We start from the raw sequence: 19707 nt of genomic DNA, 5'->3' as shown, positions 1-19707 counted from the left end.
CTGAACAGCCATAACATTATGACCACTGACAGGTGAAGTAAATAACACTGATAATCTCGTCATCATGGCACCTGTCAGTGGTACCTGACATGACATGGCAACCTTTTTCGGAAAGGAAAGAAAAAGGTGCAGTGGTCTCTAAATTTTTTCCGGAGCTGTAATAGGGAGCAAGTGAACATTCTGTCCTCAAAGTTGATGTGTTAGAAGCAGGAAAAATGGGCAAGCTTAAGGATCTGAGCAACTTTGACAAGGGCCAAATTGTGATGGCTAGAAAACTGGGTCAGCGCATCTCCAAAACTGAAGCCCTTGTGGGTTGTTCCCGGTCTGCAGTGGTCAGTACCTATTAAAAGTGGCCCAAGGAAGGAAAAGTGGTGAACTGGGAACAGGGTCATGGGCTGCCAAGGCTCACTGATGCATGCGGGGAGCGAAGGCTGGCCCATGTGGTCCAATCCAACAGACAAGCTACTAAAGCTCAAATTGTTGAAAAAGTTAATGCTGGTACTGATGGAAAGGTGTCAGAACACACAATACATTGCATGTTGCATATGGGGCTGGGTAGCCACAGACCAGTCAGGGTGCACAAGCTGACCCCTGTCCACTGCCGAAAGCTCAGACGATGGGCACATGAGCATCAGAACTGGACCACAGAACAATGGAAGAAGGTGGCCTTGTCTGATTAATCACTTTTTCTTTTAAATCATGTGGATGGCCGGGTGCCTGTGTGTCATTTACCTGGAGAACACATGGCACCAGGATGCACTATGGGAAGGAGGCAAGCCGGCAGAGGCAGTGTGATGCTTTGGGCAATGTTCTGCTGGGAAACCTTGGGTGCTGCCATTCATGTGGATGTTACTTCGACACGTACCACCTACCTGAGCATTATTGCAGACCATGTGCACCCTTCAATGGCAACTTTATTCCGTGATGGCACTGGCCTCTTTCACCAGGATAATGTGCCCTGCCACAAAGCAAAAATGATTCAGGAATGGTTTGAGGAACACAACAACAAGTTCAAGGTGTTGACTTGGCCTCCAAACTCCCCAGATCTCAATCCAATCGAGGGCTGTTTTGGTGGCAATTTGTTAAATCTCTGCCACTGGGTGTTTTTGGTGACTGATGTGATCCCATACAATCACTCTTATGAAATCAGAATCTTTAGCATTTTGGTGTTCAAACTCTCCACTAGGTGGCCTAGTAAGTCCATCTAGTCAGGGCCACCATGACTTTTTATTGCTACCCTACACTATGCCCTTAACTTCAGACACTGGAACTCTATCTCCATCATCCTTTTCCCCTATTTGTAATCTTGAAATGTTCACCGGCACAGCCTGAAGAGGACTGGTCACGCCTGGTTCCTCTCTAGGTTTCTTCCTAAATTTCCGCCCCTTTTTGGGAATTTTTCCTAGCCACTGTGCTTCAACACTGTTGTTGCTTGCTCCTTGGGGTTTCAGGCTGGGTTTTTTGTAAAACTGCTGATGTATAGAGGGCTTTATAAATACATTTGATTGATTGATTGATTGATTGATATGCTGCTTACTTGTTACCTGTTCTTGTCCTGATTTTAGAATATCAAGTCTTTGCTTTGTGGCATTCTGTTTTTGCTACCTTTTCCCCACGTCTAATACTGTTCTCTCACTACTTATTTTTGGGGTTGTGATGGAATTCAGCGGCAAGGATCCGAATGGACAGTTTAAATTGACAAGTTAATATACCTAACTATATGCATAGGCCATGGTTTTCTGTGAAGTGCGCATTTCATTTTTTCTTGATTCTTCAGTTGATATCATATTAAGCCTTAAACATCCAGTTGGTTCTCATGTAAATGACCCACTGCAAATCATGTTATTTGTGCTGGTCTAATTTCTAAAATGGAAAAATGTATGAATCTGTGACCTCTCATGGTGCTCTCCCAGGTTTGTGGCATTAAAGAACAAATAATGTAGTCAGATGGGTATATGTTATATTTAAAGGCAACATACAATATTTATTATTTTAATGTACAGTGCCAAAACTTTTGGGTATGAAGTGCCACTGGGGGGACATACATTTTTAATGAGAGATTTAACGTATAAAAAGGTTAAAACTAAACAAACAGATATTAAAGGATGTGTTGGATACATTTTATGGCCATGATGACATGTCCACAGTGGCACTCTAAATGAGAAGTTGAAAAGGTAGGCAATAAAACCAATCACAGACCTCTTTTTATTCATCTTTGCATATCCTTTGAATTCCCTGCAGAAGGCAACCATTTGAAATCAGGTCTCATATTCACTGTTGGTACCGGTTAGAAATTACATCATGATAATACAAAAAGTAACATAAATCCTGTTTCTGGAACTTTTAAATCTCTGTTATAAGTATTAACAATATACAAAAAATTACCATTCAAAATTACCATTTAATTGATTAGATCTATTAGATCTATAGTCTAGTTCCTAGTTCCAGATGTCAGTCTTTTGTAGTGTGCCCCTGCATTACACCATTTGTGAATGTTATCTGTTAATTGTTATTAATAAAATGAATAACTCATGGTGTTGACCTGTCAGCCACTATTGTGTGGAAACACTGGTTCTGGCGCAACTGCAGTTGGTCGGCAAGCACATGTGGTGCTTCCAGGTTACTCCTGGAAGGTTACTTTCATGTCCTACCTCCACTGGTCTATGAAGAGTTTAGATCACAATACACATCCCATGGAGCATTGCTCATAATTTAGGAGGATATGGAAATTGGTTTGGCATCTGTTGGTTTTGGTGTTTAACACTTAAGGGCCTATTTGGTGGTGACAAACAGACATATTAGAATGTTCTAAGTCACATTGCTCATAAGCCATTCTGTCTGACAAGTGTGGGAATACCGAATGTGGCATAGATAACAAACAGGAGATAAAGATGAAAAGACAATGCGTTGCTCCCAGCACTGACATGTACTCTTTATTTCAGTTACTCAGTCGGGGTCTCTGCTTAGGTCTGGGAGATAGTTAAGTATTAAGGGGACACCTAATAAAAAGCCATTGCCAGTGATTTCTTTTTAGAAGCCTAACCTCCAAGGAGCCTCCATTGATGTAATTTTCACTCAGGTATGTGAACATGGCATGAAAAAAAACAGAATAATGTATAATTACCTCAAGGAAACATTTTATTTACACCCCATGGCAACATGTGATGAATTACAGAAATGTAAAGCTAAACTAAAAATACATGCAGCTGCAGAGGCTAAAAAACAAGAATCACACACTTGGCCTCACATGCACAGAGACAATGTCATTTCCTATTTTGTGTATGTGGGAAACACAAGACATTTCTTTTATCTCAACAGGGTCTAATGTGCTCCATTCAGAAGTCTATAGAGTTCTGGTTTATTCTCAAAGATGGGAAAAGCTCCTTAAGACCTGAAGGAATTAAGGTCAGCCTTATTTGCAGTATTTGAATATTTTATTCTGCCTTAATCTTCTTACTGTGGGGTCATTGGGTGGGCACAGAATTGCACGAAAAACACAAGAAATATAAATAAAATGGTGACTTATTCATACCAGCGGCTTTAGTCATAGGCTGTCATCCACATGAGGGGAAATCATCACACAGTTGAGCGTCAGGTTAGCTCTTACATTATGCTTGGGAGGCATTCTAAAACATTGCAAGAGGCTGATAGTCATACTATTCCAGATAGGTTGTGGAAGAGGACCAGCATTGACTACATAGTAAAGTAATAAAGTCCCTTCCTATTAGGAATGTTAAAAAATATCCCAGCTTTATAGAACTGAAAGCACAAGGATATATTCCATCTGCAGCTTAGCCAATGTATCGGACTGCCAGTAAAATGTCTCACAGGCAATGCTGTAGACAACCATTGCATAATCTTATACTGGAACACATGGTAAAGCAATCCTGTTTACTCAAGTCTTCGAGGAAGATCTGCCTTGAAGGCAGAATATATATACATGATCGGTGACTTAATGAAGTGGGTAGAACTAGTATTTCAAATGGGCGGATTGGTGTTTCAAGTTTATACTTAGATTGTGTGAATTCAGACATGGGATCTACCGTATGTCTCCCCCCTACTGAGTCAACCGATCATATTCATTTCTGCCTTCAGTGCAGATATGCCTCCAAGACATGGTAGCGCAAGTAAATCTCCCAACTAACTAAACCACAATTTAACGAAAGCAAATTATTTTCTTGAGATGTTTGGATTAAGTAAACATTTTAGTCTGTTTATAATAGTCAATAAAAACAAAAAACAATTGCATATGTTTTGTATAAATACTATATTCTTTATTTAAATATTTTACAACTTTGAAAACATATTTACAGAAACTAGTCCTGCATAATTACACTTTATGCTCACAAGTGTACCTTTCATACTCACAAACATTGCTTGCTTAAAGAACAACAAACCAAACATCTTGACTGCAGAAGCACCATCGAAAGTGTCATGTAACAATGGACAGAAAGCAAGCAGAGGGACTTCACTGACACAGAACACTGAGCAACATACAAGTCCAAACAAGCTTGCATTACCACACAAGGCCTCTTGATACGATGGTACAGATGTACAGTATTTATTAAGGCGGAATAGGTGCTCACCATTATCAATAAACAGCACTCCAACCTGTCTGCCCTTCTTCAGCGTATGCAATAACGCCATTTAACCCAAGATGATGGCTTTGACTTAATATCAGATCATCTAATCTAGTGGGCAAGTAATGAACAAATAGTGCTCTGTCAATGAGGGAGTTCTATTTAGTCCAGCCATGGTGGACCAGGGTATTCTGGACCGAGACATTAATGGGCAAAAGGGCTCTTCTCAAATCAAACAGTGTTCATGGTTTTGACAGGGATGAATGGCACACAGTCCAGAAACATGCAAACACTAACATTAAATTCAGATTAGAATGTGAAGGAACCCTTTTTTTGAATCTAAACAAATTCTACAAAACCCCCCAGAAATGTTTTATCAAAGAAAAAGCAATTACATGTTAAAATGAAGAATAATTGCTCCAAAAAAATTAACTGTCACATTTGTTCTAAGGCGACTTCGCCATGGGCTTTGAGCAGGACCCAGAATTGGGCTCAGGAGGCAGCCCAGTTCCAAAATCAATGCCACCAACTGTCACATGGTGCAAAACATGTCTACCTGGACAAAATCCAATCAGTGTCAAAAATTGGAAATATGCTAATGACCAATGTTGACTTGGTAAAATGAAAGTAGTGTATGTCTAAGTGTTTAAAGATAAACCTTTAGAAATGAAGGAGCTGACCAGACAGACATTTGGAGGCACAGTAAGCTCGTGAGTGAGAGGGGCACCTTCGCAGGTAAACAACTTCCAGTGGTAGGAACAGCTGGAACAAATGCAGCTTGTCATGGAGAAACAAACAGAAAAAATTATTCTTATAAAATGTATACATCAAGTATACCCAATTGAAATAATATTGACTACACAACTGTAATTGTAATCTTTGAGCATCCATGCACGATTACAAAATGTAGCAATATGATCAATACAGAGACAATAGTGGTCTCAGCTGTGCTATCCTGACTTGACTGTCTGCAGGGTTAAACTGCACCCTGGTCACGCTTGGTAAGTTATGGCTTTCCTTCTTTGGTTTCTTTAAGGATTCAAAAACCTTCTGCGGTTTGCTTCTCACGGACTACCAATCACATACAATCTGAGTCACAAATACAAACCAACCAACATTTGGTCACACTGAATTATAGCCTCAAATAGGTACCTTAAGGGTTTTCTGACTGTTACCTACAAAGTGACATTTTACCTATCAAACTGATGATCTAAATGTTTAAATACAGAGACATTTTGTTATAGTATTGGTATTTTCTTCAAATGAAGGGGAAAAGGTAGCAAGCACTCGTCTTTGGTTTGGTGCATGGGCCTCACTAAAGAGCAAACGTTGGCTAACATTGAAGAGGGTCTGCATTCTGCAGTTATGTAGCAGAACAAACTGCATGCCAAGCCAAGACCAGGTTGATGAACTTCTAGCAGTTATGAAATAATGTGCACGCATGCACAGAGTCTACAGGGGAAAAAATCCAACACACAAAGACTAAAGATGATTTTTGCTATCCACTGAGAAAAATAAAGCTTCAAAGAAGAATCACACAGTGAATCCACATGTTCATTTCAGCTGTGACATCGGGCTCACAAACTAATAACATTAAGTTAAAAAAATAAAACTTTGTTTAATAAATCATACCTGACCTATAGTTTATTTTGAAAGCGTTCCCAGATGCTATCCACAGCAAAGACATTCGACGACAGACTGACACACAAAAACATTTTCTTTCCTCGACTAATGGAAGTTAGGAATTGAGAATATTTACTTTAGGTTCAAACCTTTATATATTGTAAATGCAAAGCATGAATGCTTGGGTGAAAACACTGCCTTGTCACAAAGCACAATATATTTACAGACCCATAAGGATGTGCTCACTCAGAGCCCTCTAGAGATCTAGGATCTCTGCTAATTGAACTAGTAAGCAGTACTGACCAGCTACCCCTTCCTACAAATCCAAGACCGTGACAACCATTTTGATCACAAGCTATTGGAACCTCGGTAACGCCATAATCACACGCGCACATGCACACGCACACGCACACACGCTTGTTCTGGGCAAAAGAAAAACTCTCCTGCGTCGATGAGGTGATGACAATGTAAGAAATGGCAGAATGGGATGTGTGATCTGCCTGCACCCCAATCACCATGAGAAGGTCTCTGCCTGTCTGCCGTCACTAACACAGAGCTAAATGGGTTTTAGATTGAGGCCGACTCTGCGCTGAAGAGAGGGCGACAGGTCTTTGCTGTGAGGGGAGGTAGGGAAGGGGGCGTGCCTCCACAGTCCATCCGCGAGGAAGCGGCACGTCTGAGCTGGAGGCAGGCGGAAGACTGCGATGGGAAGTAAACCGTTCCAACGATCATCACATACTCAGTCTGTGTACTCTGCCACAATGGACAGCAGCACCGTGATGTCATCGGGTTTTCCCCCTGCAAACGAGAGAGTGCATGTCAGTGGGTTTTCCAGAGTTCAATCACCCTGGAGGGAAACCGTCAGCTAATAGCGGGATGAGCGTAGCGGCGCGGAAGGTGTTATTAGGGACAATGATACGTACCTCTTACATTCAGACCATTGTCACAGGCAAACTGAGCGAAGGGGGACATGTAGTTGGGGTCATAGGCCAGTTCGTGGGCCTGCTTTGCGATGCTCTGCGCTGTTTGCTGGATACTGTCGTAGTTGGTGCTCTGAGAAATACAAGATTTAGCATCAGGATCAACAGACTGTTGCAGCTAAACTATATGGCCAACATTTACTGGACTGGTGGTACAGCTTGACACCACTGGACCCTGGAGCAGCGAAAAGGCATCTTTTGGAGCAATGAATCAGACTTCACCATCGGGCTGTCTGACGGATGAATGTGGGTTTTCTGGGTGCCAAGAGAACGCTACTTGTCCAAATGCATAATGCCAACTGTAAAGTTTGGTGGAGAAGGAAAAATGGTCTGGGGCTGTTTTTTTTACTCTTCAGGCTAGACCGTTTAGCTCCAGTGAAGGGAAATCTTAATGCTACAGCATACAACGTAGACAATTCTCTGCTTCCAATGTTGTGGCAGTAGTTTAGGGAAATCCCTTTTCAGTGTCAGCATGGTTTGTTGAGATCGGTGTTGAAGAACATGACAGGTCTGACCTTAACCGCATCAAGCACCTTGGGGATGAGTTGGAACGCCCACTGTGAGACTAATCACCCGACATCAGTGCCAAACCTCACTAATGCTCGTGTCTGAAACAAATCCCTGCAGCAACGCCCCAAAATCTTGTGGAAAGCCTTCCCAGAAGAGCGGAGGCTGCTGTGTATAGCAGCTATTGGGGACCTTTAATGTAAATCATTTTGGAACAAAATGTTCAAAGAGGAGGCGTCCATATACATTCGGCCATGTAGCGTCTACACTAATAGGAATGTGTAGGTGTAGGATTAGGAGTGTAATCTAGTAATGAGGTCCAGTAACGTGTTACCTTGAGCTTCTTCAGCTCCTGCAGGATCATGTAGTCGGGCATGTTGTCAAAGAGGCCATCCGAGGCGGTCAGGATGATGTCGCCCAGCTGGACGTCAAAGGAGGAGCTGTCTGCGGCCTCAGGGCTGGAAAGACAACCAGACTGTCAACCAGGACCAGTGATCAGGTGGAAACAGGTCATAGGTGACTGGGCCTCAGACTAACAGCTGACGGCTTGGAAATAAGAGTGCTGATTCCTCCCCACCCCCACCCCGGCCCAAGCATGCCCTCTGGCTCTTGGCCAAGGAGTCCGGTGCATTTCGTGGGGCTGACTGTAACCTTGAGCCTTGGCATCAGAGGATAGTTTAGGTCAACAGACGCCATGGAAAAGCCTCAACGTGACCCCATGACGTGAATAGGGAATACTACTTAATTACATCTTCAAACAATATTTCCATGCGGGGAAGACCGTGTGAATGTAAACTTGTGGGTCTGTTTGTGTACTACTATACTTGTAAGGTTGAGATGCATTTGTGTATATAATATGATTTTTTAGACTAGGGGTTAGGTTAGAGTGATGGGGTTTTAATGGTTAAGGTTAGAAAATGAAGAATTTAAATAAATTGTGATCCTAGAAAATTCTCACACGTATCGTAAACAAGCAAGCCAGCGTGCGTTCATGTTGGTAGAGCAGTGTGCATGAAGTGACAAAGTACAAGTGTGCACACGCGTTTGTTAGTTATGGAGACTAAATATCTTGCAGTATGGAAAAAAATATAAAACATAATGGATCTCCTTTTAATGTACAACCCTGTTTCCAAAAAAGTTGGGATGCAGGGTAAAATGCAAATTAAAACAGAATGCAATAATGCACAAATCATTATATCCCTATATTTAATTGAAATTGGTACAAAGACAACATATCAAATGTTGAAACAGAAATGTTATTGTTTTTGGAAAAATACATGCCCGTTTTGAATATGGTGCCAGCAATACATTTTAAAGAAGTTGGGACAGGGGCATGTTTACCACTATATTACATAATCTCTTAACAATAATTTGTAAGATTTTGGGAACTAAGACCAATTGCTAGAGTTTTGAAAGTGAAATGTTCCCATTCAGGCTTGATATAAGATTTCAGCTGCTCAACAGCTCAGGGTCTCCTTTGTCATAGTTTGTGTTTCATAATTCGCCAAATGTTTTCAATGGGTGACAGGTCGGGACTGCAGGCAGGCCAGTTAAGCACCCGGACGCTTTTACAATGGAGCCATGCTGTTGTAATACAGGTGCATCTCAAAAAATTGGAATATCGTGGAAAAGTTAATTTACTCTTGTAATATAAATCAAAAAGTGACACCTTCACATAGTCATTACCCAAAGTAAAGCATTTCAAGCCATTTTAGTTTCAATCTTGATGATTACGGCTTGCAGCTCATGGAAATCAAACATCCAGTATCTCAAAATATAAAAATAAAATAAGAGGTTTTGACTTGAGAAAAGCTCTAGTTAGCTAATTAACTCCCTGAGCCTTCAGTACACACAACCACGATCATGGGGAGAACTGCTGACTTGACCGTTGTCCAGAAGACATTCTTTGAAACCCTCCACGAGGAGGGTAAGCCACAGAAGGTCATTGCTAAAAGAGCTGGCTGCTCCCAGAGAGCTGTATCAAAGCATATTCATGGAAAGTTGGAAGGGAAAGGTGTTGCAGGAAAAGGTGCACAAGCAACAGGGATGACCGCAGCCTTGAGAGGATTGTCAAGCAAAACCGATTCAAGGACTTGGGGGAGCTTCACAAGGAGTGGACTCAGGCTGGATTCAGTGCATCAAGAGCCACCAAACACAGACATGTCCAGGAAATGGGCTACAGGTGTCGCATTCCTAGTGTCAAGCCACTCATGAACCAGAGACAACGTCAGAAGCGTCTTGTCTGGGTGAAGGAGAACAAGAACTGGACTGTTGCTCAGTGATCCAATGTGCAATTTCTGTGCAGAAGGAGTATTGAGTGCATAAATTAACATACTTAGGAAACCTTTGCAAGTTAATTCGCTGATTAGAGCTCTTCCCAGGTTGACATTTTTGTATTATTTATTTTTTCCTAATCATTTGAGATACTGGATTTTTTATTTCCATGAGTCGTAAGCCGTAATAATCAAGATTGAAACAAAAAAGGCTTGTTTCACTTTGTGTAATTAATCTAGAATATATGAAGGTGTCATTTTTTTATTGTAATTACGGAACAAAAAGAACTTTTCCACAATATATATATTTTTTGAGTAGCACCTATATGTGGTTTGGCATTGTCTTACTGAAATAAGCAAGGCTTTCCCTGAAAAAGATGTATGGACGGCAGCATATATTGCTCCAAAACCTGTATATGTTGTTCAGCATTAATGTTGCCTTCATAGATGTGCAAGTCACCCATGCCATGTGCACTAATGCACCCCAATACCATAACGAATGTTGGCTTTTGAACTGCGCGCCAATTATAAGACAGATAGTCCCTCTCATCTTAAGCACCGGAGGATGCAGTGTCCATGATTCCCCCCAAAAAATTTACTAATTGATTTGTCAGACCACAGGACAGTTTTCCACTTCACCTCAGTCCATCTTATATGAGCTTGGGCCCAGAGAAGGCAGCGGCAGTTCTGGATCTTGTTTATATATGGTTTCTTCTTTGCATGAGTTAACTTGCATTTGCGGATACAGCGATATACTGTGTTCACAGACAATGATTTTCAGAAATGTTTGTGCCCATGCAGCGATTTCCACTGCATAACTGCATCTAGTTTTAATGCAGTGCCGTCTGGTTTTCTGCATACAGAGATTTCTCTGGATTCTCTGAATCTGTTAATAACATTATATACTGTAAATAAGATCCCCATTCTGCTATTTTACATTTAGAAATGTTATTCTTAAAAATTGCACTATTTGCCCATACAGCTTTTCAAAGAGCGGTGAACACCGCCCCATCTTTAGCTCTGAAGGACTGCTCTTTTTATACCCAATCATGTTACTGACCTGTTTTGTTTGCCAACTTTTCCAGTCTTTTATAGCCACTGTCCCAGCTTAAATTTTTTGAATGTGTTGCTTGCATCAAATTCAAAGTTGGCATATTTTTCTAGGACCAAGTTTCAACATTTTGATATGCTGTCTTTGTACTATTTTCTATTGAATATAGGTTTTAAATTATATGCACAGCATTGTATTCTGTTTTTCATTCCAACCTTTTTGGAAACAAGGGCTCAGAATAATCCTGCTCCCAATGTTCACACAGCAGAAAATGGTCTGAGGGGTCCACTCCCCTGTCTGCTACTGGTCTGTGTGTGTCTGGCATGGGCCCAGGCAGGGCACACTGTTGGCAGAACAGCTGAAGTGAGGGCTGTGTTATCATCACATGGCCACTTGGCTGAGGAGAGTGGAGGAAAACATACCCAGCTATCTCCCAGAAACCTATTTTCTGCAGGGCCAGCCTGGGAAGAGTCCTGAACCCAGTACTGGGGACACAATTCCAGAGGGGATTCTGAGACCAGGCGGAGGGTCAGACACGTGAGGGAGTGCAGAGGGACTGACCTGTCACTGAGCACCACCCCCTCCGCCCCTGGCGGAGCGATGGAGAGCTGGAAAGGCGTGTTGAAGTAGTGCTGCTGTTCGTCCGAGCGGTGCACCACTTCACCTCCTCGCACCACCAGGAAACCAGAGTCCCCTAGATTACATGTGTGCAACTGGTGGCTCTGTCGGTCCAGGACCACAATGCAGGCAGTGCTGCTCCCTGGGGGGGGGGGGGGGGGGGATTAAAACACATGGTTGTCAGCAATCACCTGATATCCATCTCTCCAGGAATTAAAAAGCTGGTGTTAGACATTGAGCAGAAAGATGTTTGGACCAGTGGGTCTGGCACAGAGACCAACAACAAAGACTATGTCCTTGCCCTCCCCTGCCCCTCCAGCATCCCCGCCAATCTTGGGGAATGTTAGTCAAACGCAGGCCTTTAGCTCTCAGACTATGCTAAGATTAGAAGCAGTTCACTTTTGACAGGCAAACATTGTGCGACTTGATGGATAGCAGTGGCTCTCTGTCACAGCCCTGCTTTGGTGTTACGTCTCAGTTGAAACATGTCTTCAGTTGGTCACATGTTACCAAATGCCAGTGCCTTAATAAAAACCTTGTGGACCCATGTCAGTGTCAGTTACTGCTCCATACACTGACCTTCTAGGTGCTCTGGAATGGGGGTGAAACAGAGTAGTGACAAGAAGGGCAATAGCTACACATGAGCACAATGAGGACTGGAATTTGGGCAACCGCCAAACATCTCTAAAGAACCCAGGCAGAACATGGTGTTCCTCCCTTTACAACCTGTTCCGTGCGTTTGGTACTTGACGTCCCATTTGAACTGTTTAACGTGTCTGAAGTTACAAACTCTCAAGCACCCCTATAACCCCACTGCTGGCTAATCAGATGGAGATCAGTTGGAAAGTATTCTGACCGCTTCACTTTTTCCCCACATTCTCTTACATTACAGCCTCATCCTAAACTGGATTAAATAGATTTTTCTTCGTCAATCGAAACACAATAGCCCATATTGACAAAGCAAAAACAGGTTCAGAAATGTTTGCAAATGTTTATAAAAAAAATAAGTATACCAATTTGACCTCCGGTGCATCTCGTTTGTATTGATCATCCTTGAGACATTCTGACAATTTGATTGGCCACCAGTGGTAAATTCTATTTATTGGACATGATTTGAAAAGGCACACACTATATATGGTCCTGCAGTTGACAGTGCATTCCAGAGCAAAAACCAAGTACATATCCGGGGAAGGGCATCAAACACTATATGCAGCATTGAAGGTCCAAGAACACATTCTCCATCATTGTAAATGGAAGACGTTTGGTACCACCAACATTTCCTAAAGTTGGTTGCCCAGCCAAACTGAACTGCCAGGAGAGAATGACCTTTGTCAGGGAGGTGATCAAGAATGGACACTGACAGAGCTTCAAACTGCCTGTGTGGGGATGAGAAAATCTCCTAGAAGGACAACGATCCATGCACCACTCCACCAAACAAGCCTTGATGGTAGAGTGGCCAGAGGAAAGCCACTCCTCAATAAAAGGCCCATCCCAATAACCTCTGAAAACTTTGGAAGTAAATGGGCAGCCATTTCACCTCCACTTTTCATTAATATTATATCACTGAGACATACACAACCATGACAACCTTGGGGTCACTTAGAAATGTCCTTGTTTTCCATGAAAACATACATGAAAAGTATTAATAGGACATTGACATGGTTAGAAATAATTACTTCTAATTGAAATAATAGTGTCCTTCAAACTTTGCTTTTGTCCAAAAATACACAATTCGCAGCAATTACAGCCTTGCAGATATTTGGCAATTTGTTGAGGTAATCTGAAGAGATTTCACGCCATGCTTCTTGAAGCACCTCCCACAAGTTGGATTGATGGGCACTTCTTATGTATCATACAGTCAAGCTGCTCCTAAAAGAGATCCGGTGACTGTGCTGGCCACTCCATTAGAGACAGAATGCCAGTTGACTGCTTCTTTCCTAAATAGTTCTTACATAGTTTGGAGCTGTACTTTGGGTCATTGTCCTGTCATAGGCTGAAATTGGCTACAATCAAGCACCGTCCACAGGGTATGGTATGGCATTGCAAAATCAAGTGATAGCCTTCCTTCTTCAAGATCCCTTTAACCCTTTATAAATCTCCCACTTTATCAACACCAAAGCACCCCCAGACCATCACACTGTCTCCACCATGGTTGACGGATTCTGCTTCTCACAAAAGTTATGATATGCTAATATGATATTATAATAACGACCAGTACTCTTTACTTTACTCTATTATTGCATGGGGAGCAGCGCAATACGTCAATTAGATCCTCATTAAGAGGATGGGAGCTTTGCATAATCACATTGTTTTATAGATTGGTAGTCTCACACAGTTAAGTGGACAGAAATCCACTCCATGATAAACTGACTAAATTAAATCAAAAAATGTCTTAAAAACTGCAGCAGTTTTTTATTACCCTTAAAACAACCACATTTGACCTATCAATTGTCCCTTCAACAAACACCCATAACAACCAACACATTAAATTTCACACTTTTCTACTTTGTATCTAGCCTGAATAAACTATCAGTAAAATGCCCTTGGTAGGTGGGTTGTGACAATCGTTGTTTCTGTTAATTTAGGTGTGTGGTAAACTCACCAAGCAGGGGAACTTTGTTCTGTAGGAGCTCGTAGTAGCCTGATGTCAGGATGCCCACAGGGCTGCTGGGAGTGAATCGGCCCTCCTTCACCAGCCGCTCACACGTCCTCATCAGGGTGGCGGAGAACTGGGATGGATCTACCCCATAGTCCCTCCATCCACCCACTCCGTCTGCCACACCTAACACACACAGAGGACAACAACTGTACAAGTATCTCCACGAACCCTCTAAAGGGGTCAAAACCCACCTTTGTCCACACACAAACACACGCACGCTGTCTGGGCATTGTGTTTTGTAATTGTAAGTCGCAGCTGTTGGCTTTTCCCAGTCGCATGGTTACAACAGAAAGACCAGGCCAGACCAACCCAGCCATCCATTCTTTGGTCACCACTGAACAGACCAACTATTCATCATTTGACAGAACGGTCTGTGTGCAAGCCCCTCTGGAGTACAGCAAAGAAGATAAATAACCAAATGTCATACAACACCATGTAATAGTACAGATTAATACAAGACCTGAATGGCTAAACCAATACCCTAGACCTGAGTCTACCACTGCAGAGTACTGATCTGCCTAGACCTGAGTCTACCACTGCACTCAAATGTATTAAATTTGATAATCAAATTGTATTAAAGGGACATTTCACTAATCCTAAATTGTGAGCAAATAAAAGACATGAACACTCTGCAGACCACACACACCCCCATAGAAGGAGAGGTCTGCTATGTAAACACCATGCTGTTGGGTGCTTCAAACATTCACTGTCACATACACTCTGTCGGACGTCTATCCTGAACGTCTGGTTCAGCTCTGGCTGCTGCGGAGTTAAACCAACGCACTATGCTTTATGCACAAAGCGTCATCAGGGGTCACCTGCCCTCGATTGAGGCCCTTCATGACACCAGGATAATGAAGTGTTAAGACAAGATGGTTGTTGACCTCTACCCGTCGTTCCGAAAGAAATAATCCTTCATCTGAAAATGTTCTTTCCTTGTGTTGTGGCTCTCAGGAAGTGTTTCAGAGAGACTAATAAGACTATACTCACCACACCAATTCACATTTCAACTGTTAACAGAATACCGGCACTATTGTGTACTAAAATGTTTGCTCATCTCCCTTCAACTAGATTTAAACACTCACCTCCCACACTATATAAATGTGAACTTTGTGAAGACAGTATATTCTGCCCTACATGTTGCCTACCACTAGCAGCATTAAAATACTGAGTGGTATAAACGTCTCCATAAAGATGTCTCTGATTCCACAGTGCGATACGGTACAGGCCCAAACGGCCATTTCAAAGTGACTAAAATCGACTTAAGGGCAGTGGTTCTCAGTCCTTTTTCTGGGACTGCCAGTTTGTTCTATGTACTCAATTCTAGAGCTAGCAGAGCTGATAACTGCATCCACCAATTATCAAGCCCACCTGCTTCATAGGGGCGACCAAGGTAAAGGCTACAACTAAATGGCGCGATGGCTGTGGGTGGAATCCCCCTGTCAACAGTATTAGCTTGGCAGATGAACTGAAGCACCAAAATGAGGAACTGTATACATAAGCTCAGAGCCAGCTGTCTATGTGGGTGTTTGATCCCATCACCTGTCTTCATGACCACATCATTAACCACCAAGGGAAGCTGCTCAGCCCTTAACCTGATGAGAAATCAGTATGCTAAAATGTGTGCACCCCTGAGTAAGTTAAGGCATGAGCAGCCAAGGGCAATCTCTGTAAAAACTCCCAATAGTGTCATGACAAAAGACAATGAGCATAACAAACAGTTCTAAGTCAGCTATGTTTTAGGCACAGAAAGTCAGTAGTCTCCACTAGACATCCCTTTCATTTTAGTTTGGCACAACATTTCACAGTGACTCATCCTGCACTTCTATCACAGTCAAATTGTCTTTAAAACTGAATAGTTATTTTTCCCTGTCTTGGCCTGATCCAGACTTAAGCAAACATTGGATCCAGAAAATAGGGCAACTTAAGCGATGCAAAAATTATGAACTAGTCCAACCTTAAATCTGTTCAAGGTGATAGGCATAAAAAAGGGAAACAAAAGTATATGTATTCAATAAAACCGTCAGTTATTAGAGCAAACTGGTCGTTCTTTGTCCATTAGGCAAACCTACTGTGCAAATGCAAAGTCCTAGAGCCAACATATTTGCAAGGGTAAGAAAATGCACTACAGCAGGGTACAGAGGGAACTTTGAGTGCGACGAGTAACATCTGGTAAATATGAAGCCGATAAAGATGCGGTGAGATATTTTGTAAGGATTGGTAAGAAACCGTCGGTTGCCAGAAGGACAAAACGCACTTCCCCCTCCATGCGCCTGTGAAACGTAAAATTGTCCTGGCAACATGGCTGCCTCCATGCGCAACCATTCTGACCTTTAAAGAATACGGGACTATTTTTTTTATTTTTATTATAATAATTAAAAAACAACACAACAAACAACCATTACAAATAAAGATATACCCTATTACTTTTCCCGAATTTGTCAATATTGAATGTTCTATATTGGGCAACAATCAAATAGTACGTGTCTAACACCGGTGCATATTTTGGTTACAATTTATAACCACTTTTAACATGCCACTTTCATAATGTTATAATACTGATTAACTAACTAGAACAAAAGCTATACATTGTCTCAGTGAATGCATGTTTACATATTCGCCACTAGTAGCGCTGTTAAAAAGGGTTGTCCGGACTTTTTAGGTGAAAGGTCGTTCGATTACTATACAACAAAGTATACATTTATTACCACACGAGACGCGTGGCTTTTGTCAGTTTACCGACCTCAAAACATTAGTGGTGCCGTAGAATTTGGAATATACCTGCCACGTAGTGGAAAACGGTCAGAACTTAAAATACGATATTGTTAACAATGGGATTACCCTGTTTTGTGACACGGTCGATGACACGTGCTATCAACATGAAGGTCAACTGTGGGAAATATTGTAAGCTATTACCTCCAAAACTGCTTGCACATTTCCCAGTACTAGTGTTTTTACTACATTCTATCATCGGTTACTTTGCATTTACAAAAAAATAACGCAATAGTAAAGCGAGACTTACCCAATACATCGGCGGACTTATGCCGGGCAATGAAACAAGCGTCATCCCCGTAGCACATCCCTTTCTTCAAGATCCCTTTGCGAAAGTCTTTCCCAAAACCGTAACTAGCTGTGACAAGACTGTAGTCCCGACCATCAGTTTGAGAGAGTCCGCCAAGGACAGCCCTCGCAACCAGTCTGCCATAAGACAGTACGGATAACATTACCCAAGAGCGAAAGCCCGTCTCTACCTTCCGAGCCCTTCACTCTCGACCGGCCGTTTCTACTTTTTGAGACTATTATTCCACCATTCGTTTATGATACTTCTGGCCCCCGAATCAAGCGCACGAGACTCAGTATGAGAAAATACAAATGTTAAAAAAGCCGAAAGAATGTATCCAACTACGGCTGAAATTGTAGTGTGTTGTTTTTTTTTTTTTAGGTTTTAGTAGATTTCGTAGAAACAGAGCCTCCGGTGAGCAACATCTTGCCAACACGCTTCCAATCACACACAAATAAAATCGACCAACAGCCTCTGGGTTCTACAGTCTTGTGATTTGCTGGGCCGACGTCATAATAGTGCGCACGTAAACGCAAGCTCTCCCAGAGGGAGACCAGTCCCTACCGCACAACCTTATATATACAGTCTATGCGCACAACCATCTATGCGCACAACTACAAAGTGCGCCGGGTTTGCGGATCAGTGCACCGCCTTTGAACCTGCATTATATACGAGCTTATTCGAAAATACATGTACAGATCTTTCTTTTTTTGGAGAGGATGATCAAAATAAGAGGGATTTTATTACTGTCCCTTTTCTTATCCAGGATTTTCTTATTGATGTGTATATCAGAGTTTTTTTTAATAATCCGAGTAGGATCCAGGATGCATCTATTTGTATCCAGGTGCCAATAGTTAGATTTTTTTTGTTTAGCTAATGAAGACAGAACGAAAAGTTATTTGCTAAATCTTTTGTTAAACCGAGTGAAATATGGAGAGACTGACCTGCATTTGTCCGTAAGAAAACCACCAACAAAAGAGATCAAAATTTGTTGTGTTCTGTTATCCTCAGTGTTGCTATCCTACTGATTTTTGAGACAATTAAATAGATTTTTGAGCCAGTATAGTATAATTCTGATCCAGAAACCTCAATATCAGTTTAGAGCTGAGAACAGGCTTGCCATCTACTGGACTGGTGGTGGTATGTCTAAATAATAATAAGGAACCACATGGCTAAAAGTATCTATGCTTGCAAGTAAATATATGCATTATATGACACTTTTCAATACAATAATTTACCAGATACATGCTGTTATAATTTTAACAAAATTAATACGGCATTATGTAGACGTTTGCATTTTAAAATAAGACAATGTCCATAACGTCTGCAGTCATAGTGGACTGATTTGTGTCACTACATTTACTCACCAGAAACTATTTTTGCTGCATAGAAAAGGGCATCCTGAAATCCAGAATTTCTGTTGATTAACAGGTTGATTCTCTTGATTCCATTTGTTTGTCAATATCACATCTCATCTCATCTCAAACGAGCAGTGGTACGGGCAAGCGAAATCACTCAAGTCATTTCCTGGTTGCTAAAATTCTACACAGTCCACTTAATTTCAGTTCAAGTAAGATAACAGCAATGAACAGTGTAGGGAATCAATGAGTCATTTAAATTGCGTTAACAATGATTTTGTAAACTGTTCCTGTAATTCCTTTCAATTCCACAAGGTGGAAGCAAATTCGGATTTTGCCTTTTAACCTTTTATAGCTGTAAAAACGATCTACAATTCATGATTAAAAGTCACATTGGATTACTAAGTCATTATCCCCATCAACGTGATCTAAATATGTTGAAATATTTTTTTTAAAAGTATAAACTCGAACATTTTATTCCGATCCCTTGCAGCCTATCTGGTTGATCTGAAAACCGATAGCCTCAAATATACATTTCAAGCCATTTCTAGTATAATTGTAGGCTATAGTATCGACACAATATTCACCCGACCCCAAAGTCGGATTTTTTATGTATGGCCCGTGAATTTTATTATCACAAAATGATTTCTTAAACATACATTTGCCGCCATCTGGTGTTCGCAAAAAAACTTGGATAAGTTATTGGACCACACCAACTACGAAGTGTTTTGTGTTCAAGTAATGATTTTCTACCGCTTCTGTTTGTAGGTAAAACATTTATTTTTATATCAGACTGACTATAAGTATTCTTTGTGTTTTATGAATATGACTGATGTAACCATTATTCCTAGAACATTAACACTACACAGGTTGAATTCACTGGACTTCAGTTGAAGCATTTTATTCACTGTAATTAATTGGGATTCGCAGTGAATTCGCATTACAAACTGATTTTAATTTTATTTGAGACTAAATAAACTTTTAAATACATTTTTAA

At 41.4% G+C, this 19707-nt stretch overlaps 1 protein-coding gene across 1 annotated transcript; it reads right to left on the bottom strand.

The window, feature by feature from the left end:
- Nucleotides 1-4248: 4248 nt before the first annotated feature.
- LOC105014865 (protein phosphatase PTC7 homolog) lies at nt 4249-17900 on the bottom strand. Its single transcript, XM_010877515.5, has 6 exons — nt 17314-17900; nt 14235-14414; nt 11576-11774; nt 8025-8148; nt 7127-7256; nt 4249-7001 (listed from the first exon to the last, which is right to left on the bottom strand). The coding sequence occupies exons 1-6, from the start codon at nt 17513-17515 to the stop codon at nt 6943-6945; spliced, it is 894 nt and encodes a 297-aa protein (XP_010875817.1). The 5' UTR covers nt 17516-17900; the 3' UTR covers nt 4249-6942.
- Between the last annotated feature and the right edge of the window lie 1807 nt (nt 17901-19707).

Source organism: Esox lucius, chromosome 14 (genome assembly GCF_011004845.1).
Source record: "Esox lucius isolate fEsoLuc1 chromosome 14, fEsoLuc1.pri, whole genome shotgun sequence".
NCBI classification, from domain to species: Eukaryota; Metazoa; Chordata; class Actinopteri; order Esociformes; family Esocidae; genus Esox; species Esox lucius.
This window is presented reverse-complemented; position numbering and strand designations above follow the sequence as displayed.